Source organism: Morone saxatilis, unplaced genomic scaffold, assembly GCF_004916995.1.
Source record: "Morone saxatilis isolate NCDOM2014 unplaced genomic scaffold, NCSU_SB_2.0 Contig17, whole genome shotgun sequence".
Classification (NCBI taxonomy): domain Eukaryota; kingdom Metazoa; phylum Chordata; class Actinopteri; family Moronidae; genus Morone; species Morone saxatilis.
Window position 1 is genome coordinate 7492231 of NW_023339729.1, and position 25566 is coordinate 7517796.

The 25566-nt window shown below is 43.1% G+C and overlaps 1 protein-coding gene across 1 annotated transcript in view; it reads right to left on the reverse strand.

Annotated features, from left to right (window-relative positions):
• Nucleotides 1–1387: 1387 nt before the first annotated feature.
• The window catches only part of LOC118326456 (B-cell lymphoma/leukemia 11A-like), a 36462-nt gene continuing 12283 nt past the window's right edge, over nt 1388–25566 (reverse strand). Inside the window, exon 3 of the mRNA XM_035659452.1 lies at nt 1388–4553. Coding sequence (XP_035515345.1) covers nt 2575–4553 — 1979 coding nt within the window. The 3' untranslated portion in view covers nt 1388–2574. The remainder of the gene's footprint in view (nt 4554–25566) is intronic.

A 25566-nucleotide genomic window follows, 5' to 3' on the forward strand; every position in this document is an offset into this window, starting at 1 on the left:
TTATTTTCAAGCATACAAATTATTCACACTATATTATCCTGCCAAATTAAGAAAATATACGGTGGCAGCTTGTTGGGATTTTTTTCACTACAGAAAAAAAGGGTACATTGAAACCTTTAAAGAGTACAGGCAAAACAGTTAAAAATACAGGCTCCAACATAAATACTATAAGTGCCTACACTAAGTGAACATTAATTTCAAATACCATTCTAAATACAGGAAAAAAGTAGACCATAAATGTGTTTTGAACATAGGAACTTACATGAGTGTGCATTTTCCTATGTGTTTTAAGTTCTCTCTATATATTTATATATCATAAATCTCTCCCCAATGCAAATTTTTGTTCAACCTGAAGAATTGTGTATAGTAAAGGCAAAAAAGATGAGAGACATGTTCATTACAATTCATTACATAGTGATCAAGTCCTGGATGTCACCAAGACAGAAAAGAGAAACAACAATAAGCCAAAACCAAAAAAAAAGAGAAAATAAAACAAAATTTAAATAAGGTTCTCCCCTAAAGATATTGAAGTGTTACTTTAAAAACTCAACAACACAATTTACTTACAGTATCTTTTTAAATCAAATTTGTAGAATTTGTATCTTTCTGTACTGAGCAGTATATTTCTATAGTTGGTATGAAGCAGGATATTTCTATGGCGGTTCCTGCATTGATACCCCCAAGAGCCAAACTGATGTTTAGTTCTCAGGAGGAGACATGGCTGGCAACAGTTTCTAGTTCAACGCTTTTTTTTGTCTTTTTTTTCTTTTAATGCGAAGCAATGACACCACACTAATCTGTCAGCATAAGAGCAAGTTTTCCCTTGAGCGTCCGACTGTAAACTGGGAAAATTGAACAGTGCACGTAGATAGTCCCAGATCTGAAATCTGGTCCTCATTTTATACTCAACCAACTGTACCTCCGATTAGAGACACAGATACAGAATCCGAGGCAGAGTGACAAGTGCTTTATCATCAACAATAACAGGGGGTGGAGATAAAAAAATAAAAAAAGGTCTAGAGCGTGTTTAACTGAAAAAAAGACAAAATGTGGCAATTTAAAAACTTGTGTGAAAGGGGTAATTTGTTAAAAAATTGTTTTACTAAATTCAGATCTATGACTTTTGATTTGGACTTCCATTTAAGATCGTTTCCAATGTGTGTTAATAAAAAAGTTTCATATTACTTAAGGGTTTCTAAGATCTAATGCGGTAGAGAATAAGCGCTATAAGGACATAAACATTTGAATTGTAGAGACACCTGGTCAACCCATTCACCACCCGCAGCCCTTACCCTCACCCACCCTTCCCCTTCGACACCCAACTATACCCCCACCACCCAAAATCTGTCTGGCTTATAACAACTAAAACCCACTCTGTGGTCTTCAAATGGCTGCTGGCTACACTGCCTGCTTGCTGACACTGAAGAAACATAATTCTGTGCTACTTACAAAAAAAACCTGCAAACTTTTAATTTTCAAAGAAAATAAACACTCTGGAAAATTAAGAGCTTTACGTTGGTAAAAACAACTCATCAGACTACCCTCTCAGTATGGTACACATGTACCGGAAAACATAAACTCCTAAACCAAAACTCTACACACCAAACCCCTACTCCTTTTTAGCATGTAACATGCCAGTAAACAGAATCATAATCTGGAGAATAACAATATACATGAGTCAGGCAGATAAATGATTTACCAGAGATACACATAATCTTTTTTTTGTTTTAGTTTTTGTTTCAGCTGGTTCCTTATGCTCTGCTAAGTCACAAAACGACAGGGTCGTACAGGTGCTTGATGCAAGGACCTGCTTATTCCATATGTGCACAAAAATGTCCTGTAATCTTCTATAGCTGAAACTCCGAGCTTATAGCAAAAAGGAGGATTAACTAATGCAGGTAAAATATCCAAGGCACTCTTTGTTGTCATTTCACACCATATTGTTAATTTCATTGCTGTTTGTCAAAGAAATATTTAATGGCGCTAGTGCCTAGCTTTTCATAGGCAGTCCAATTTCTATATATGTATATATATATATCTTATCTCAATCTTGCATGGAAAATCTTTCACAAAGATCTGTTTTAAGTGTGACCCTGCTTGTCTTGATGTTTTGATAATATGACACTGTCCACTATGTTTGAACACAAAACTGTACATGATATGTAAAACAGTATGCACTGTATGCAGCATGGGTTCTCATAACTAACTTTTTTTATGTTGAAGAAATTAAAAGTATCAACAGCAAAACATGTACAACCAAACCCACCAGCTGAGGACAATTTTCTCTCTAAGTAGCCAAAACACACCGAGCATGCTGTCCAGTTACAAAAAATACAAAACGTGTAAATTATTGCACAATAGAAAGGCTCAAAAAGTTTTGCGTTTGATGCAATAGTATTGCCCCAATGTTGGACCATGCATTCAGCTTTTTCCAGTCCGGGATGATGACAGGGCTGTACCGTGTACTGGTGTCTAACCCTGTTGTCCTTTCCCCTCACTTATTGGCTAGTTAGCCAGGGTTGCTTTTTAGCCAGGGGAGCTGAGAGAGAGAGCTGCCAGCATGCTGCTCTTTGCCTACTCAGTCTTAATGTCATTAGCCAGAGGGCGGTCGCTGTGCCACTTCTTCATGTGTTTCTCCAGAGTGCTGTATACACTGAAAGGCATGTGGCAGATTTCACATTTGTACACGTCCTTGCCCATCTGTCCGTGGGTCTTCATGTGGCGGGTGAGCTTTGAGCTCTGAGCGCACGCATAGCTGCACAGCTCACACTTGTAGGGCCGCTCTCCAGTGTGACTGCGTCGATGCACTGTCAAGTTGCTGCAGTTCTTGAACACCTTACCACAAAACTCACAGGTGTCACTGCGGCGGCCGTCCTTGGAGCTCGGCCTGCCATTCCCATGGGGAGTGCTGGCTCCACTGCCAGTGCCGCTGCGTCCTGAAGTGGCCCGTTCCCCGTCCAGCTCGCCAGGTGGAGTGGAGTAGCGCAAGCTGCCGTTTTCTGACGAGTGCTCAGATGACGAGGCGAAGGGCGATTGTCTGGAGTCCCCACCTGTAAAGTTGATGAAGGGGTCCTTGAGTTGTCGTGAGGCAGCGTAGCCAGCTAGCCACTGGGAGTACACGTTCTCTGTGTTTGGGATGGTGGGCGTGGGGGGGTCAAGGTCCTTCTCCACCTTGATGCGTTTGGACAGGGGACTGAGGGAACCAGGGCTGACTCCTCCACCCAGCAGCTTCCTGGACAGGCTGTCAGTGGATAAGGGTCCCAGGCCATTGATCGTAGTCGTGGTTCCATCATCTGCTCGGTCTGACTCCATTGCCGAGTCCTCATCACCAGGCTCCCGGGACAAGCTCCGGCGGTGTGGGTGCAGGGCCTCACTGTTCTGGTGGTGGCGGGCTCCTTCTAGCCGTAGGCTAAAGCGATAGTCATTCCTTCCCTCTCCTTCTTCAAATCCAGGCTTACTCTCAATTTCCTCCTCCTCCCCCTCCTCCTCTTCTTCTTCCTCTTCTTCCTCCTCCTCCTCTTCCTCTTCTTCCTCCTCCTCTTCCTCTTCTTCCTCTTCTTCTCCATTTTCAGAAATCAGGCCATTGTTCTCACTCTTGAACTTGGCCACCACTGATTTGAGAGCATCTGTGGCACTGCCCATTAGATCACTGGTACCAGGTTCAGGGGAGCTGGCAGTCGAGAGGCCATCTTCTGACTTGGCATTAAGCACGGAAGACTTGCTCTGACAGTGCGTCTTCATGTGTCGTTTCAATTTGCTGGCCTGGGTGCAGGCATGGTTACAAAGATGACACTTGAATGGCTTTTCCCCCGTGTGGCTACGCCGATGAACAATAAGGTTGCTCTGGAACTTAAAGGTCTTCCCGCAGAACTCACAAGACTTTGCTTTGAGTGGTGTGCCTGGCTGGGCCGCATTGGAAATGGCATTGGGGGTGGAGCGTGAACCAGAAGGTGACTGAGAGGTGGAAAGGGGAGGTGTAGCTGAAAATGGAGGCTTAGAACCTGGCTGGAATGGCTGCAGCAGCCGTTGCATAGGGTTAGGCCTGTTAGGGGAGAGAGGCGGGGAAGCCCCAGTTGCATTCCCAGCCAGTTCACGTAGACGTCTAGAAAAGTCCATGCTCGGAGGGGCTTCTAGTGGCACTGAGTTCAGCCTCATCACCCTGTCAAAGGCGCTGGGATGGTGGGTTGCCAGAGCCAGGTCATCAGGGCTGAGGTGGTGGCGTGGTGGCGGACTGAACAGTGGTGGAGTTCGGGGGTAACGGCCCTCATGAGGTGTGGACGCCGAATCCCGGCCAGACCCGGAGCCTGGCATCCTCAGGAGGCTATAAGGACTGCCATCAGCCAAGTGGACTGCATGGAGGGGAGGCTGGGAGGAGGCACAGTCACCCCCCATCCCAGGAGCTGCAGCCACGCGGGGGGTTAGGGGGCTGCCAGGTTCACTCTCCAGGTAGATGCGGAAGCCGTGGGTGTTCTGGGCATGCTGGAGTAGGAACCAGGCACTGGTGAAGGGTTGCTTACAGGTGGTGCAGGTGTAACTGCTGGGCTCATCTTTATCTAACGGAAAAAGGGACAGACAGAGAGGAACAAAATTTATTCAACTTATTTTTAATAAAGTTACTGATGAACAACTAACTGACATTACACCGTAATTGAAGAATCATTCTAAAAGGTTCATGACGCATTCCAATATGATCACTAAACAATGAGGGAATGTGACAAAATTAAGCCGCAAACCCATTTCATTTTTTTAACTACAAGTTTGCGGCTGTTTTTTCATTTTCTAGCGCTTTCAGAATATGGCCTTATTACATCATTAATTATATCTGGTCAAAATTATGATATGATTAATAATGATTAGCTTTAAAAAATATTTTAAAATTTTTGAAAAAACATAGTGAAAGAAGTCTAATCTTTAAGCATTGACTGAATCGTAACACTATGCACAATGCATTTTAAAATCCAGTGGGTGTACACTTAACAAAAGAATAAATAAAACAATAATGAGAGATAACTCAGGCAGCAAATACACAATTTACACAGTTGAGAAGGCATAGGAATATTTCAAACAATAATTGACTTTCAATAGCACTTGCACACTGACCGGAGATTTGCCTGACAATGCACGCCTAATCTCGTTAAACACACTCATCTCCCCTCCAATGCCATGTTTACAGAATTAGCAAGGCTAAAGTGGGACATGTATCTGATGCTGCATATTAATGCTGAATACAAATAAGAGGTCACATGTTAATAAATTGTACCAGCGTTTATCACAAAAAACACACATTCACAGAAAAAAGAAGCAAAAGAGAAATTGTGTATGTGTGTTTGTGTGTGGGTGGGGAGGCTCCTATGAAAATGCATTTCATGCATTACTTTTCTATTTCTGATATTTCATGCTTTATGGATTTATTTAAATCCTCTCAGGTGAATAGAAAAGGAGAAGAAGGGGAAAGCAGAAGTGAGAGATATGCAAAATAAGAAGCATCCGCCACTTGCAAATGTGCTCCCTCTTTCATCTTTTGGCTTTCTTATCCTTTCTTCTCTTTTTTTCTTTTTTCACTGGAGGGCATTTTTCTGAAGTCATTTGCAGACACTGAACCCAAAACCATGGCTATACTGTGCTAGAGAGGAGAACAAGGGAGAGGGAGAACGAGAGATAGGCCATGTGTGTGTGTGATTGCGACTATGAGCGAACCCTAAGATGGTGGATGGACAGTCTTGCATGTTTTAAGCTTGCTGTGGCTAAGAGACAAAGCAGTGAAGGAAGGACAGAAAGAGAAGACGGCTGCTGTGAGGAAAGAGAGATGTTGTGGATGAGCAATAGACAACAGAGTGGTGTTTTGCGGTTCTCCTTTCTGTCTCATGTGTCCGCGGCCACCGTGGCCCCCTCTGAACAATCTCACTTAAAGACCAGAACACAGCATAAAATGTGCACCCAATCAAACCTCCACACAAACCTTTTTCTCTTGACTGAAAAGAGTTGGAAGGGGGGTATACTGGTAAATTATGGATCATTACAATCTGCAAAAATTACAGTTAATTGCTGCCACCTGCAAGGGGCTTTGACCCACTATGGAATTTTTCCATCATAAAAAAGCCATTTGCCCATACACGTTTTTGCTCCCTCTCTTATAAGCACAAATAAAATGTGCCCATTACATTGGCTTTAGCTATATGGCTGTATGTATGTTTCCTGATTATGTGTGTGTTTTTATGGCTTTAAATAGAAAGCCCCATATCACTCGTAAAACGGTTGCAATAACCTGGCCTCTCCTGTTCACTTTGCTTTGATTTGCAGCCCTTTACACACTTCCTCAACCCTGTCTTAATATGTGAGCGGAGGGTGTATATGCATGAGGAGGGAAATAGCAGATTTTTTTCCATTATTATGAGGGGGGGGGGGCTAGAATGTCGTCTTCTCCTCCGAGACATAGCCGCGTCCATCAGAGTAAAGAAAGCGCCGACCGATCGTGGAAGTGAAGGAAGGAGGCAGGGGAAAAGGAAGGGAGAGAAGTAGGGAAAGAAGTGTGGCGTGAAGGGGACATTCCTAATGACAACCCACCACATTTCTGAAGGGCACAAGAGCCATAACACAGCACTTCAAAGATGCTAGTCTATTAATTTTTCTTATGTTATCAAAAACAGCATGTCTTGTGCTATGCAATCACATCCCCATCTATGGGCATTTGACAAACTGTGCTCAATAATTGTTATTCCCATCCAGTCAGTGGACACATTGATGGGCATCAACAAGCCAGACCAACGCAGACCAAGCCGAGGAGATATCTGAATAAGCCCACTATTGTCCTTAATAGCTGTCCTCAAAGGGATGGAAGGACAGTTATTCAAAAGGATAAAGACATTCTGACAAGGCGTTTGACGGCCTTGAAGGTTTTTCTTTTTTTGCTAGTAAGAAGAGCAGAGAACTGTGCAAGGGAGGAAGGATGATCTTATAAACGAGTATGTCCTCTAATGGAATAAAGGAGAGCTCCCTCTCACTCTCTTCGTCTGTTTCTCTCCTTCCATTAACTCTAAGTCTGTGGAGAGTTAGGGCTGGAGAGCAGGAGAGCTGGGGCTAATGCTGGATCTCCAGGTCCCTTTGAAATAGGATCAGCAGAGAGGAGAAACCACACTGACAACCCCTTAGCTGCCATTTCATGGCAGCGGCTGAAAGAGGGGACTTTGGGGGGAGAGGAGACAGAAAGCATATAGGAGAAGTGAGAGAGGGCAGGGGGGATCAGGAGCAGAGAAGTGGAAGAACGATAATCACAAAAAAGAGAAATATAAAGAACTAAAGGGGCAGAGCACAGAGGAGAGACGTAGAACAGTCAGAGGAAGAGAAAGGGGGGTTAACAACTCCTTCAAAGCCATTTCAGCACATTGCAACACAAAGCCGGGGGAGGCTATTATGGTGTCTAGCGGACATAGTGCACTGCTATCAGGCAGAGAATATGATCCAAGGCCCATGCAGAAAGCACAAGTCCGACTGACGCAAGGGCAGGGGGGAAATTTTGGCGCTTTGAACAGCAGATTTGGTCGCCCGTAGCTGCTGACACCATACTCACACCATCATCCCAGACAGCAGTGTTGACCAGACAAAGCAATGCACACAAGCAGTCTAGGAGGCAGGGGCATCATCTACACAGTGCTCATGCAGATTGCTCCATTGTTAGTGACCCAACCCCCAAAGCCAGTCTCATGAGCACACAGTGTCTCTCAATCACCACACACACGCACATAGTGTAACCACACCACCCCCTTCCCCCTTTATCCCATCAGCCAAAACACAGCCTCAAACACAAACAAACAAAACAACAGACGCCAAAACATCCATGACCTTGACCCAGTGTTGGCAGGTTAATGATGCGTTAAGAAAAAAACTGTCATCAGCTGTCTTTTCCTCCCTTCATCCCTCAATCAAACCCACCATCCTTCTAACGTACCTACTCCCTCAAACTTTCCCTCCATGCATCCAAGAGTTAGCAGACTTGGCCTGGCCTCCATTTTTTTGTTTTGTCCTTGACCAAGCCTGATATTGGGCTCGGGCTGTCCTGGTGTGACCACGCAGCTCTCACTGATATTGGTCATTTAGCTAATGGAGGAATGAGCTAACAGGATTAGCTCACATGCCTTCCAAAAGAAGAAGGAGGAAGAGGAAGGCACAGAGACAGGAGACACGAGGGGGGGACGAAGCATGTAACTGCCATTCCCCAAAGTTATCAGTCGCCTGAGCTTAGAAGCACTCACACACACCTGAAAAGTGATTATGCTAATAGCAGGTCTTTGCCAATATTCATAAGTGTTTATAGGTGTTGGAGTGAGTGCCTTGGGAAGACGGAGGGTTGTCAATACAGTGCCTCTTAAGAGTGCCTCAGTCGTAACTGGCGTTAATGTGATTACTACTCTGTTTATGTCATTAGGGTATTCACAGTCAGGGATTGGACAGGGTTGAAGGGTGAAGCAGAAGAGGGTGGTTTGAGAAGGAAGGTGGAGAAGTAGTGGGGGCTCAGAGGATTAGAGTTCTTCTTTTGCATTTTCTAAATTCATTCTGTTGTACGTGACTTTCACCTGACTTGAAGGTCTGAGTCTGGGAAACAAGTGTCAAATTAGCTAAAATCATTCGTCAGGAGTGTGAGAAAAGCTTTATTTCATAGCTAATTTCATACTTTGGTATTGCGTGCGGTGTCTCACATGTTACCTAAATATGTTTTATCAGTCTCTGCATCTGTTTGTATTAGTGTAAATACCTGATGGAGCAACTGGTCGGCTTTGACCTTCCTCCTTACTTCTCTATCTCTCTCTGTTTGTCTGTGTTTCTCTGCCACAGCCACACACACCAGGGCTCATACACTCACTTCTTTGTCCTGGGCCAGACTCGTTGTGGCGCACTGAGCCACTGGCCACAGACAAAAGGCTTGTTTGACCAACACTTGTTCCTGAGACAAAGCCGGATGCAGGAAATACGGTTTACTAAACAGAAAGCCAGCCAGGGAATAGAACAGGCCTAAATCCCAGCCTTTTACAAGTCTGATGTGGACTGGGGCCTGCAACGCTGGCTGGTGTTGGAGTCCCACATTACACAATTGGGAGAAGCAGACCACTGCCCAATACACATGGACAGAAGTTAAAAAAGAAGACTAAAGAGGTAGTAAGAAAAAGAAAGAATGGAGAGCTAAGTGAGCAAAAGACAGGGAAAAGAGAGAGGTAGACTGGGACAAAAAACGCCTAGCTGGCATGAACAAGCAAAGGGAGGCGGGGGAGAGATCTCCAGATAATGATGCATGGTGGTCTTTGAGGGCCTGTGCCCAGTATTAAGTAATCTGCTGGCTGTGGCTTTGTCTCCAATCAGACTTTCACACTTCTTACCTTTCCTTTCCCCTTCTCCTTCTCCTGAAAGTTGATAAGAGCAACAGTGGAACTGAGGCGTTTCTCTCTGAGCCACTAAGAAACCATTATGGACAGATGGCACCCACACAGGGGCCAATGAATGCATGCACCATACACAATAGACAAATGTGTGTGCTGGGGAAGTCTGTGTGTTTTTCATATGCCTGTGCTTTTGCATGCGTGTGAGTGCTTCTTTAATGGGCATGCAAGCTCATTGTGAGTACGACCACATCACTGTGTCCATGTATACAGGCATTCATTTGTGTGTGTGTGGACATTAGTATGTAATACACTTGCTACAATCACTTCAAAATTAGCATCGTTCTACGCTGTCTGTTTCCCTCCGTAACCTTACTCCCTTTGATCTTTTTTCGGTTGAACTGCATTTGAACTGACCATCCACCCACCCATCCATCCTTTCGTCCATCTCTCTATCCCTCCATCTATCCATCCATTCATCCATTCCGACTAAGCCCAGCTGGACAGCTTCGTGCTTGGGTGCGGCTCGGTCCGGCAGACCTTATAATAGGCTGGGCTAGCCGTGTCTCTGATGCAGATCATTATTTGCTCTCTGCTTACCAGCGACGGTGGGAGGCCGCATGCTGTTGTTTCTCATCCTAGCTCTAATGGTACAGTGAAAAGGCCTCTGGGCTTCTAAGCTTAACCAGTCTAATTAAATGGACCATCGCTTATGCAAGCATCCGCAGAGATTATTTATTGAGTTGGGATCCGCTTCACAGGATCAAACCGCCGTCAACAAAAGCCAACACTCAGTGGAGTAGGTATTAAATAAAGGAGTTGAATCAAAGAAACTGCAAACTGCCAAGTGTCAGTTTAAGCACACATATCCAGGTACATAAGAAGACTTAATCAAGCAGGAGTATTTTTGGACTCGGGCAATATCCCAGATGGGCGAGGAGTCTCTGAGCACTTCAGAGGGGAAATGTGAAAAGTGTTCTGTCAAAGAAAAGATACGTCTCAATAAACTGCAGCTTAAGAGGACGAGAATAGAGTAAAATAGGCTAATGAAGAATATAACAGAATAAAATAGAATTAATGTAATACAGTACAAAACAATAGAACAGATGTTTTTGCCTTCTTTACTTTCTAATGTGCAGACTGCAACATTCATATGAGAGTATCTGCTGTCTTTCCTTACAAGCATCATCCCTGTTTGAAGCGCATAGACAAGAAAGCCTCCATAAGACATGAGGCCAGCAGCCTGAGCTTCACTATCTCTGCATAGCTCAGCTTATGACAGGCTGGCGTCCCTGCAGAAAGGATGGAGGGGGACCAGGGAGGTCGACTAGCTGCACATTTCTGCATAAATCTCCAGATAGATAGCATCAGGAGAAGAGAAACAGGGGAGGAAGGCAGGCAAGCAGCGGAGGATGATAAGGCCCCCGGGGCAGGGCATTCGACACTGTCAAAACTGTTTCGTCTCTGGCTATTGGACGAGTGGAGCGCGTTATGAGCCTGCATACCATTTGCCAGGACGCGATTCGGCTTCACCGGAGCATACAGGGCCCTGTATCTGACCTCCCCGCTTTCCCCCTCTTCAGTCTTCATAGACATGTGAGGGCTAACAGAACAGCACAAACACTGCATGGATAAAGTGAACACATTACAGTCACATTACTATAAAGCTTACAAAAAAGCTCTGATAATCCAAAGCTTTCCTGGTGAGGTCCAACGTGAGGCACTAACAGAAATCATAAGAAGTCAAACAACACACTGCAAACTGCACTGGCAAATCAAAACTCGTAGACAGTAATGGGTTTTGGCAAGAAAATTATTAAATACCACAAGGTTATGACTTCAAAAAAGACTGCTGAACTGAATCAGCACATTTGTAACATTGATACAAAGACTGATACAGTACGAAGAAAATTATAAACAAAAACTGCCTACTGTCAGCTTGATAAAAGTGACATGTCAGGCCTGTCATTTCTAAATCATCTGTATCAAATGCCAACACACAATAAGCTGATATTTATTTTCCTACTGTGAATCCACATTTAGAGATTGATTACTTTTATGTACTTCATTTATTCCCATTTCTGCCCTTTGGCTGGAGCACAGCATCAGCCAGGTTGCAACGTTCCTGGATCAAGTATAAATTAACTGTCTTGCTTAGAGACATTTCAGCAGGAATGCACAATCGTGTTCTGGCGAGTGTGATGCAGATTTTTACATCCCCTAATGCATAAAGAACAAGAAGCTTTCCTTCCTGAGAAATTCTCTGAGAATTTTTTTTTACATTTAGCCCATATCATGTGGGTGTTTCTTTTATTTTGTCCACCTGCTGCATGCTTTAGGCCACGAGTGGACTTAATAAATGACCAGCAAGAGGGTTAAAACTACAGTATGTGGCAATATCAGGATTCACCATGCAACATGCACTATAGACACATACATGTACAGAAATATGCAAATAACCATACATAATGCAGCATAATGCAAATACACTGCCACACACATATATTTTAAGTAGGAGTGAAAAGGAGTAAGAGAGTAACAGAGTTAGGAGTCAGTGCCAAAAGTGAGAGGATAGTGTGAGAGTGAGTGAGCAAGATAGATAGATAAAGAGAGAGAGAGAAAGAGAGAGAGGGAGCGAGCGAGCGAGTGAAGAAAAGTTTGCGAGGAGGAGTGGGCATTGAGGGTTAGAGACTCTGCCTGATCTACAGGCACAGACCTGCAGTTGGAGTATCTCTGAGTTGATGGAAGTCCAGACATACACACATACGTACACACACACTTCAGCCTGTCTGTAGGATGGAGTCATTCCCTCTCCCTCTTGCTCTCTGTCCCTCATGCAGCCTGCATGATCCTTTGTTACTCCTCCTTCCATCACGCTATTTTCTTAACACACTCTGATGACAGCACTGAGAGAGGTTAAAGTGGGTCTGTCCTTCACACACACACACAGTTTCTCCCTCACCCGTTTCTTTTTTCCTCTGAAATATTCGACCCTTAGCCTATAACACACACACAGTTTCTGTAAATCTTCTTTTCTTAAGCTCAGAAGTACTCTGGTACTTTGGCTGTAAACACCTGTGCTACGATACACCTCTCGTGTTCTCCACCCACTTATTTCGAGCTGGGCTGATCTCAGAACCATCCATCAGGCCAATGTGTACAATTCTTTTTTTTACCTCCTACCATTGCCTGAGGTGCTCCGTCACTGTAAATAATATTTCCAGAGAAAATGAAACACATACAATGGGCAAAAGAAAAAGAGAGGGGGCAAAACAGGGAAAGATACTCATAATTATGTTAATCTGTGTGGGACAGCACTGAAGGTGGTTTTTTGGTTCCAGATGCACTTTGATAACCAGTAAAATACCACATTCATGCTCAAGCGGAAGTATGGAACTGTTACGAAATACAAAGTTACGGCCTGTTGACCTCAGTTGTTTGTTCCTGAACACGCTCGCAGTAGCCCCAGAAGCTCTCAAGCATGGGCCACCATTTAGATACCAGTGAACAAGGGCTGATTTAAACATGCAGTTATTTTTCACCCTGTCCTACCACCTCAGGGTGAGAAGACCAGGGCATGTGAGCTTGGGCCAACCATAGCAGCTCGTTGTGCATATGAGCCTCAAGGCATTGTGGAGGGACATGGCACTTTAAAACAAGAGGGCCAGTGTGTTGGAGGGTCCCGTGGCCCGGAGCTGTGGAGGCTGAGGGTTTAACACGCGTCCCATCTGCTGTGTGTGACTGTGCACACGGTGGTCGAGTGGTTAAGAAAGCATCAATAGCTGGACTCTTTAGATCGAGGGGTATCTCAGGGTCAGATGTAGCTCGTAAATCCATTTTTCTTAGAAACAGATAAGTGGGAAGTTGAGGGAGATGTTCTTGTACATGCGGTAACCGCAGAACTGAAGTCTGGACTTTGGATAAAAACTGATTCTATCACAAGTTCAGTGGTCGGTACAGTAACACATATCCTCATTTCACTCTGTTAAACTCACTGCAATGTCATAACTAGTAAGGTCTAAGACATGAAGTTCCCTGATCCTGTAATAAGGACCCCCATCCATTCACCCATCCCTCCATTCCCAGTTGCATTATTAATTCATTGAGGAGAAAACAGTGCTGGGCCACTTCTCAACCCTGACGCTTTCCAAATCCTGATTAAAATTGCAAAATGGCCTCCTGTTCAGCCCTAATTCAGACCCTTCAAGACATTCTGACAGAAGCAGGAAGAGACGTGGCCGAGCGAGGAAGTGCTTAGATATCCAAAGTGACCTACAAATGTTCAGCTCGATGCTAAAACTTGACACTAATACTGCTTGGGCTACCCTAAAGGTTTGGTACCAACCACACCTTTATGCCATGCTGTTGAACAAATGGTTGCCAAATTAAATGAGTCAAAGTTGCACCATACACTACAGGGCACAATATTATTTTCCGATGACACAGGACTGTACATGCAGGAGAAAAGACTGTAAGCTTAAAAACGGGGTGAACGCAGCCAGTTAATACCTACATGTAACGTTGACCATCAATAACATTCAGTAAGATGGATGGGCCATATGTTTGGCAATGGCAAGCCACGCTCCACACAATTCTTCATCTCCGAGGCTTGCGGTACCAGATTCCTGCCTACTAATTGAAGACATGTGGTCTGATCAGCTGCTATAGAAAAGCAAGTAGGGTGGTGTACACAGGACCTAATACAGCACAAAAGTCAACACAGACCTTTATTACTCTGTCTTCTAACATGAGGCAAACTCTGCATCAAGTTTTACCATTAACTTTGTGGCACTGTAAGTCTTGTAAGAATCAGTCATGTTTACTACCTGTCTCTTTTCAGTTACATCCTGTGCACACCCACACCGTCACTGGCCTGTTAAAAATACAGCATGTGGACCCTTCCGCTTATTCTCCCTAGAGGTGTGTCAGGAACATGCATAGGTCCAAGCAGTAGCGAGCGTGATATTAATTAAGGTAGCCAACCTGTAGGTTCCTTTGTGCCCAGCTGTAGAGCATAAATCAGGCTTTTAACGAGGCTAGGGCCCTAAGATCTCAAACCGTGCTGGAATGCTACCTGCACAGCCATGCCAAAAATCTGTCTGGGTCTAGGGCTCCTATAGATCACTATGTTTATAAGGGGGGCTATAGTGACCTACCCTGGGGAGGGAAGGAGGGAGGGTGGAGCAGAGGAGCAGAAAAGGAGGGTGGCAAAAGGGGGGCAAGAGCTATTTCTATTGGGTCATCAGGTTTAAGTAAACATGTGTGTTGTTGGTGTGCAAGTGTGCAAGAATGCATGTGTGTTGCACCAGAATAAGTTCTCTTGTTTTTATGAGGAGTCTTCATAGGAAGCAAAGGTAACCGAGGAAAATTAGTAAGACAGACAAACATAAAGACAAAGATGAGGATGACAGTAACTTCTTTAGTGATTCAGCAAAAAAACAGCAATAAATTCCTCCCTCTAGACATAGTTAATGCATGTCTTAGGGAAACACTAAAATGAGCTTTTAGACCTCGGTGATGAACAGGATATGTGAAGAAAGCGCCTGTGTGCCTTTGGTGACAGAAGGATTTATTCACAGACAGCTGCAGGACAGGACACACGCATGTAAAGACTGACTGACTGACTAGCTGACTCGCTGAACAGCAGACTAGGTCCTCCTTCAAGCCATCATTTCAGCACAGAATGGGTCTATGAACTCAGACTTTCCACAACAGGCAGTGGCAAGACATGCATACATATAGCCAATACAGGCATTATGCTAATAAACATGCACATTTAAACTAACTAGAGAATATTAGGTAGCCACGCAAAGGGGTCAGAACTCTGCTAAAGCAATGTGTACTGCACTGTAGTGTATTGTCCTATGCATCAAACAGTGCAGCAGTACTTTCCAATACAATGCCTACACTCCTGGAAAGCTTACCAGATAACCAACCGCGTATAAATAAATCAGTGTGGAAGTGCGGAAATTTGGATTAATAGCTGATCAGGGGATGGGTAGAGCTTGTTTCTCAGGCTGCACTCTGCAGCACCACCTGAGATTTATGGGCCAGATGTTTGTGCCATTGCTTCTCTAACAGACTATAAAACTTCATTTACAGAGGGCAACAGTGGAGTCTCAATGTAAAGCATCACCAACATGCTAAAATTTTGCTGCGGCAATGCAAATGTCAACTCCAAATAATGAAAAATGTAATTAACAAACAGCATACTTTCATTATTGGGAATTCATGTGCATTCCTGCAGTTTCTCTCTTTCTCTCTCCCCTTCCCTCTTTTTCTCTCTCATATGTCACTTATACAGTGACAGCCCTGACAGGAATGTAACTTCACTCCCTGCCAACATGAACTCAGGTTCTCAAGATCCACCCTGTCATTTTGAGAGGGGCTGACAACCTCTGACTGACGCAGAGGTCGCGCGGGCATCGACCCCAGCAGACTGCTTGTGAAATTAACTTTTTAGGTTTGCGCAAGGTCAAACTGTAAAGATCCTATATGCTCATTCCATACATGTCCAGCTGATATGGTGCAGGCCAACAGACAATCCCAGGAGGATAACTCTTTAGAGACAGCTATCTTATGTTCCTTTGACACAGCCGTATAGATATATAAAGACATAAAAAGATATGTTTGCTCTTAAAACACATGCCCTTTATTGCTCTCGTCCGGTTTCATCACCTTTGCAGTACACAGAGGGGTAGCTGATGAAAAGAGGAATTAAGGGCAGTGAAAGAACAAGGATATTATCTGAAGAGGAAGGGGTGTAGTTGAAGGGTGTCAAGAATGGCGTAAAAAGCTGTGGAGAGGAGAAGAAGGTAAAAACAAAAGAGTGGTGGACAGCTTTACACTGCAGCACCCCATTCTAGATTACATTAGTGGCAGCTGCTTCCTTTGTGTGGTTTTATGGCCTGGCCCCAAGAAAAAGCTGCTAAAATTTCATTTAATCTGCTGCAGAAACTCAAGTGTCTGTCAGCCACTCAAACAAGGGAGCCTAAAAGCACCATGCTCTCAGATATCGGAGGCAAAATAACGCTAATAATATCTCTCTCCGTGGCCATACAGGCAGACATTTTGTGTAACCAAAGAGGGCTTGCCTGTGCTGCCGGTGCATGGGAAACTGGCCCGCTCTTCAAGTCCAGGGGCAGGCCCTTAATGGCGGGTGAGGGAGCCAGACAACGTCCCCCTTCTTCCCTCCTTCTCTTCCCTCTTTATCTCCACCTCCTGTTCATCCTTCCAAGTCATTAGCTTATGTTAATCGCTAAAACTACCAAGAGTGACCCCCAATTTCATTTAGTATGCCACTATACTTAACAGCAGATGACGACGCAGCTGCTATAACTGATTTATTAAGGCAAACTAATTAAATGACTGAGCCTATATTTTGTGCTAATTTGTATAAGTTGTCCACACTCTAAGACATCAGTACATACAGTGTAGTGAAATAAAATCCAATCCTCAAACAATTTCTTTTTATTTAATAATAGGTATTTCATACAAAATCAATTTCTGCAAATTAGATGCTCTTCTCACTCATTTGTTCATTTTCTTGTGGACAATAACTTTGTCTTACTGCATCATGTTCAAATTTGCTTTGTAAGAACAATATTTGACCCTACAATGGATGGATGAAGGCCTGTAAAATTGCTTTTGCCAAAGTGTCATAGCCACAAACAAAATGAGCCAAAAAGTGTAAATGTCACCATTATCCTTTAAAAACAAATGTTATATCTCAACCACCTACTCAATATCCTGTTCCTAAAGACCCAGATACCCAAAAGTAAACACAAAAAAGCCCCACAACATTTTGCTGGCCATGTTAGGCTGACACAGGGATGGAGCTTTGACAGCAGTGGTAACTGACAGAAAGCAGCAGTACAGGCAGTGGTTAGGGGCAGCTTCCTTCCTGGGCTTTGGGTTCAAAAAGCGACATGTCCACATGCGTCCAAATACATTTTACTCAGATAAACTGAGGGGAAGAGGGTTGGAAGTGGCTATTTTGCTGTGTGATGCCACTGCTGTATCTTAAGGCAAGAAGAAGAGGAAGAGGAGAAGGAGATGCAAGGGGCCCCTTTCCTCCGACCTCTCAGATTATAAAATGGCAGGATTGGGGAGAAGTAGGGGGGTGGGGGAGGACGACGGAACTGAGAAGAGCCAGGAGACGGCTAAAGCACGAGCCAAAGATAGAGAGACAGGGAGGTGTCTGTCCGAACCAGATCTCTGCTCCCTCAGTCTGAATGGGCCAGATCACAGATGACGAAAGTAAGGCAGTGATTCTTCATCCCATAGGAGCAGGTCTCACTTGCATACAGTTCATCCTCTCAGGTTTGGTTTAAGAGACTTACAGCAATGTGGGAGGATAATGATACTGAAGTACGGCCACCACATAAATGGAAGCAATTGTCAACCTCTTTTCAACCCTCTAGTCTTACAACTGGATGGCTCTGCCACTGATGGCTGTAGCTTCATATTTAAAGTACAGACATTAAAGTAGTGTTGATCTTCTCACTCTCAACAAGAAAGCAAATATATTTATTTCCCCAAATGTTAAACTATTTCTTCAAGCTTGTTTCCTTATACAGAGACAGGTCAGTTTAATCAGAAATTGAGCCAATTTTAACTTAAATTTCTATAAAAGGAGGCTATAAAAAATACACTTTTCTACCAATGAGAACAGTTTAAAAAACATGCCTGGTCAGACAAACATATGCTAATGGGGGTTCACGCCGCTTACCTTCTTCATGTAAAACAGTTGAAAGAAAGAAAAAAGGAAAGAAAAAGAAGAATTCAAAGGAAAAGCAGCACAGAAGCACAAATGAGTGCTAATGAAGACATAGCGAGCTGTAGCAGGGGGGGGGGGAGCGAGGGAAAATTAACCTTTTTAATTGGAGAGTGGTAGTCCTCTTTGGACCCTGCAGTTGGATCCAGAGTGCTGACAGATGATGAGAGGGAAATGGCAGGCCTATTACAGGCAATCTGGCCCTGCAACTTGGCAGACCACAGCAGTACCAGAGCCTGGGGAGAACAGGGCATGTCCAGCATGGAAAGCATTCCCTGCCAGACCGCTCGCTGGCAGAGAAAGGCTTGCCTCAATAAAGGTATAAATAGAGAATGGTTATCTTGGCACTTTGAACTATGGGGTAAAGGGTTGTCATAAGGGAGTCTGGTTTCTTGTCTGATAACAAAATACTACCTGGTCAAGAAAAAGGAGAAGGGCTTTGCTTTAATGAAAGAGAAAGAGAACCAGTCTGACAGGTATGAGAGAAGAGACGGGCCAGGGAAATAGGTGTGTGTGTGTGGAGGTGGGGGCGGGGTTCACACTGAAACATTCACACACCATTTGGGTTCACATGACTTTGTACTCATGCACACACACATTTTCAAACCCAATACATCTGCCCGGCGTTCACCAAGGAGCAAGATGCAAGAGAGAGACATCAGAGGGGATAACTTCCTGTCTGTCTGTGTGTCTGGTTGCGAGAGCCATGTTTATGTCTGAGGATACAAGGAAAACAAACATCAAGGTCAGAGAGGCTGGAGTCTGTCCAAGCGATAGATAGCCCCTTCTTAACAGTGCTGCAGGCCTGTTTTAACATACGGCCCCCCAGGGGGACACCAGGATTTAGACAGACCCCTTAGGCAGGATTTCATATTGAATATCAGCAGCGTTATGCTCTTGGAGTTATTTCCCAAGCTGAAGACACTTCACCTGACAACTGAAAGACACTTGTAAGTACACCAATCGAACAAACCTATTGTGTGCTATACATTTAAACATGTCACAAGAGGCCATTAGTGCATTAGTCCAAATCTGAAAATCAATCAAACCCATTCTGTGTCCTGTTGTCTAAAATAAACAACAACCATCTCACTTATTGTCTCATTGTCCAGCAGACAGTTGATGTAAACATAATCCTGACGCCTGGTCTTTAATGCTGACCCCATTAGCCAGACGTCCATGGGCATCTCTAGGTCACCACCACTCAGACAAAGAATCACCAATCCTTACCTCTCTTCTTCCCCAACCTCCCTTCCCCCTTGTCTGTCTGTCAGTCCATGTCTCAATCCACACCTTCTCTTTTTCTGTCTATCGCTCTCTTTGTCCATCTGTCTTGCATTATGTATTCGAATGCATTTGGAACAAGGCACAGACAACATGGAAGACCACACAGCTTTGCGTTTGGTCACGTCATGCAAAGCTATCTCAGGGACCCTACATGGAGCTGTGTAAGTCCATAAAGTCTCACACTCTTCACATATACGCCCGTGCACATGCATACAGTGTGTGGTGTGTCTGTGTCTCTCCATCAGCATCCCCTGTCTGCATCTCACACACACAAAGTCTCACTTGCAAATTTCTCACTCACTCTCTCCGTCTTTGTATCTGTCTCTGTCCATAAACACACACTCACACATGCACACAAGACACATGGCCGAAGAGAGCAGACTACCATCTGGGAGTAGTGGCCGGCTTTGTCTGGGGGGGTGAAAGCGCCAACACGACCCCCCTTCAACACACACACACACACACACACACATAAACCATACACACAACCCTTGCAACGGCCCCCATCGTCCTCCCCACCCAACTGCTCTAAGTGTGAGAGCTCTTCTCATACAATCTGCACATATACATATGCAAATTTGCAGGGGGGCATTATAAAAACAGCCATCATCACACGCACACACACACACAAGCGAGATATTTAGTTGGCTTTGGCACCAAAGTAGCCAACGCAAGAGTTTCGGAAAAGAAAAACGTGTTTCTGAGAAATAGAGCAAGAGCTGGAAGGCTGGAAGAAAAGAGCACATGAAAAGGGAAGATGAAAAGACAAACCTTCTTTATAAATAACAAATTAATGTGAGCATGTGTGAAATACATGCAAATGGGATTGCATGCATTTACATGGAGACACACATAAAACTATGCACACACACAGACACGCAAACATACATTATCCATGTTTGCCCTGCAGCATGCATGTGATGAATTTATACATAAAAAATCACTTCATCAATTGACACAAGATGTATCATAACTGTCCTTAGATTTAGCATTACATGTGGGTAGGACACCCACACAAACAATAAGCTTGATGCACCAGGCATCATTTCATAATAGTAGGTTTGGACCTAGTTATTCTATAGGCTGCGGGCAGGGATAGGTATTTATGATACCAAAACAATGTTTTTTTTGTCATACCTTAGTCTGAGGAATATAAACATGAACAAAAATTGCTCAATGCACCAATATTAAATGAACAACTTTCCCTAAAAATATTTGATCAAAGATAAATAAGTAAACAAATCTAAAAATCTTGCCAAGCACTCAATGTCAACTTTTCATATTTGACACTTTGATGCCTAACTTTAGTTCCAGTGTACACGCATTTATACATTCATTACACATTTATCTGCATAAACACATACCAAACTTCAAAGTATCAAGGGGAATTAATGTTATGAAGATATTTGATACAAGATGAATCAACTTCTCTATAGTTGCACATGAACTTGAAGTCTTTTGTCTGGTGTCCATTTGTCATATTCAAAGACCACAAGGCCCTGAGTGAGGACAGAAAAAGACAGAGCGAGGGAGAGAAAGAATCAGACAGAATCAGAGAAAGACACCTGCAAGGCCAGCGGGAAAGCCGACACCTAATCCACTCCTTTTCTTGCATAAACCTCATCATAGCTTCACACACACACACACACACACACACACAGCCTTCCACACACTTTTCTCACCTCAACAGTTCACTTTTGCAATCACTTTTTTTCACTTTCACTTGGAACTATGTGCATGTCCAAAACTGTAAACATTAAAATCATCTTTAATCAATATGATAGACAGATGATAGGTGCAGCCGGAATGGGGACTCAAATGAAGGATTTTCTACAATCCTGCAGTGATAAACTCTCAGTTCCTCAAATTCCTTAGATGTTCATGATGTGACAGAGCTTTCTGATCTGCCATCTCCAGGCAGGGTTTGTGTGTGAGCTCAAAGCATTTGAAGTGGAGTGGTGAACAGCCTGCTCTCAAAACTCAAGGGACACATCCGAGTCGTAATTAGGAGAGGAACTGCGACCATATTTTATGGTGTACATCATTTCTCTTACTGTCGCTTGTGTACATATGCATATATGGATCCACGGGTATAGTCATGTATGTAAAGCTGACACAAATAGAAGGTTTCTCTCGCCCACAAAGCACAAGAGTCCCTTATGTACATCTTCCATATCAAATTCTCTCCCCCAGTTTTCACCACTCTCATGTTTGCTGTAATGTTTTCAGTACACAATAGCAGCGGCGGTGTTAAGCTCATGTTGCCCCATCAAGATGAGAGCACCAACAACAACCAAACACTTTTCCCTCCTCTTCCCACCCTGTTTACGACCGGATTCTTTCCTCACTCACTTTGTTCCCACGCTCCCTCGCTTCTTTTTTCTCCCCTCTGCATTGTCCTGTGCCCTCAGGTTAGAGGTTCTCTCTGTTTCCTCCTCTAAAGCCTGAAAAACAGAGGAGGAGGACGAGAGGAGGCGAGCTGGAGAGAGAAGAGAGAGAGAGATGTGGCAGATGGATGGATGATTGGATGAATAAAGACACAGAGACAGCGTGACATAGAAAGTATATATGGGCGACGTGGTAAAAGTGAGACTTCTTAGTAATGCTTACTGTGAGCCTAGCACATTTTTATTGTGATTCAAAATGCTATCTTCCCAACAAACATAGTGGGTACTTTGAAGTCAGAGACAGAATAATAAAAAATGAGAGAAAATTAAGGAGAAAAACAAAATGCACTATTTTGTCTGATCAAAATAAGTAATAAGTTGAAATGGTTCTGTAATACTGCATTGAACACATGTGGTGCATATCTCAGTTTAAAGTCAGTATGACAGTGAGGAGGTCAACTCAGCAGACGGTAAAGTGATTGGATAGTAGGCAGCCTGGTTTTCTGGTTGGTCAGTTGCGCTTACTGCTGGCAGAAGTACCGACTCAGCAGGCTACTCACACATAAAGACAATGAACCTCCTGTTCTTCTGCCAAGTCAGACAAACCTAAACCCAATGCTACCATAGTCTTACTGAGGGCCAGAGGTGCCCGATGAGTTACCTCGGCTAAAATGGAAAATGAAACATGAAAGTATCTTTTTTTTTTTTTTTTTTTGTACCAGTGAATTGAGTTGTGTTCTGACCTGTTTTGTTGCAAAGGTAGCCGATATGTCACAATCTGTATCAAGTAGTGATATGAAGCATCTCCTCCGTCGTCATCCCTAACCTCGATGAGCGGATGAAGTCATAGCAAAGCAGCATCAGTAACAATGAGAAGTGGAGACGATGTTGCTGGAGGTCATTGTGTGTTCTTTGTCTTCTCCTCCTGTGGACAGGCCTACCTGATTGGCTGCGTGTGGAACTGCTACAGATATGTGAGCGGCAGGGGCACCACGGAGGTTCTGGTTTATGTCACCACCAACGACACCACGGTGAGTCCTCTCGTCCATCCTCTGCACCTCACCTCAAGGATTTTAAGATAAGAAGATAATCCAGGCACCGAAAAGTTGTTTTTATCGTTGCTTAGCACATGGATTTATATTGAGCTATACTAAAATATAGATTATATTCACTTCTTTGTGTTATTGCAGTTCAGTGAGTTGATACCTCTGAATGTTAAAGGTAAGGATTATAGGCATTACTCGTGAGAAATTTAGAGTAATAAACTCATATTTTAGATTTTAAAAAAAACACCTCATTAACCTCAACCTCAGAAGTTAAATGAATTGATGTAATGCAGGGAGACAGGAATGATTCTCTGTTCAGTGTGGGAAATCATTCCTCCAGGAAGAAATAACCTATGAACTGTACTGTGGTCTGCAATCATAGATGGCACATTACTAAGAAGGAAAAAGTACCACGTTCACCTCACACAGGATTTTTTAAATGTTATTGTAGAAAGGAAAAAGATCAGAGAATGTGTATAACTTCCAAAATATATATTATATTTTAGAAAAAGAAAAAGCAAAGGAAATTATAAAAGTTTTTATCCTGTGTCTCAGTATATTGCGGTCATCAGGTTGTGAATTTCCCTCGGGATAAATAAATGTCTATCCCTAAATCTATCTAATCTATCTATCTATCTATCTATCTATCTATCTATTCTATCTATCCTATATACTATCTAGTCTATCATATTCTATCTACTATTACTATCTATTCTATCTATTTATCTAATCTAGTCATCTATCTATCTATCTATCTATCTATCTATCTACTATCTATTTCTAACTTATCTATCTATCTATCTATCTATGCTATCTATCTATCTATCTACCTGCTATTCTATCTATCTATCTATCTATCTATCTATCTATCTATAATTTCCTAGAGGTTCAGGTTAGTGAGGTCCTGCTATAAAATCACCAGAACTTATGAAGTAATAGAATAGCCGTCATGTCACAGTCCCTCTATAAACATACAGGTGGAGATGCTATGTGTAGTATTTTAACCCTTAATTAAAACATTTCCGGTAATTAAATGCATAAAAACATGTCAATTGTTGACTGATATTAAAATCCTACACATATCACTTTAGGGCTTATTGTAAGTGCTCAGTAGAACAGAACTGTGAAGTGAAGTAATAAACCCCTAGTATATTGTAGACACTGGTAGAATAGAGTACTCAGAGTTGTCACTGTGCAGTTTATCTCTCTATTGTCTGACAGTCAGTGAAGTGACATTGGAGCTGTTGGTGGCAGCGCAGTCGGTGCTGTAGGTCATCCTGAGGTGTGATTGGCTGGCTGTGCAGAGCCGGGTCTCGTCAATCCCACTTGTCCTCCTCGGTGTTGACTCACGGGGTTTCAGAGAGGCTTTAGCACAGTCATGGTTTCCATTTGTCTGTCTGTCTGTAATCCTCCACACTGATACATAAGACATTAATCTCACACCCGCTGTCTCGATACGTAGGACTTCATCTGTCTGTCACTTTGTCCTTGTTGTCGTGGCCCTTGTTCACACTGCTGACGTTTTTCACCTTATGAAACCGGAGCTAATCCAGCAGCGTCTGATATCATATTGTGCATCAGATGGCCTTTCAGGAAATATTGGATATGTGCCAGTCAGTTTTGCCCACTGCAGTTACGAGAGAAAACACGCAGTATAACTGGCACGAAACCAGCATCCTTAGTTTAGAAATATTTCCACATTGATTTAAAGCATGCAGAAAAGTAACTTATTGTATTATTAAAAGCTCTGGCTGACATTATTCTGTACTTTTATTTTTTACAACCATTGAGAGTATGTCTTAAAAAATGATGATGCATCAGTTCGGCTCTTAGCTCGGAGCAAATTCATGCCTACTGTACACATAAATCTTCAAAAACTGGTCACAAATTATTCAAAATAAACGACGGTAGCTTTCTGACAATAGTGGAGCTCTATGGGACACTACTTGTTAGTAAGACCAATGAATTGTTTCTGTGGTTTGTTAATAATAACAAAAATATGTAACATTGCCAGCCGTGTCCTTTAAAAACATCTCTCTGAAAATACAAAATGTCATTAAAATGAGAAATGAGAACAAACATGTTTTGGTAATATATAGTTTCACCTTTAAAATGACACAGAAGTATTAGTAGAAGAATCAGAAGAATCAGTAGCTGACTAAAATATTATTTGTTTAAAAACAACAAAAAATCATTAATTTTAATGAATGTTTTTTTTTATGGACACATCATACAAACTGATATTGACTACATCATTATGCTAATGGCACTGAACATTAGTGTATATATGGATGAATGTGCACTAGAAAATCAAATGTTAACTCAAATTCATTAGGAAACCAAGAACACAAAAGACAAAACAAAACGAAGCAAACAACTGAGGCAACTAGGTCAATGTGAAGGCCACGGCAAAGCTGTGTGAATCTTAATTAGAAAGGAATCAGAGGGAACAAATATCTGTGGCACTCGGTCTACACAGGTTAAAAGCCTGAATAATGACGACATGTTTTTATCACTGCATCCGCTCGCTCCACACACAGAGCTGAATGAATAGAGCGCGCCGTCTATTTTTACTATTAGAGAGCCGGCAGTGTTAAATGGCTTTTTACTGCCCGAACATCAAGTACCCAGCTGCTTATCTGCCATGCTTTTATATAAATGCCATTAAAATGCACAAGGGTCGCCTCTCTCTCTCTCTCTCT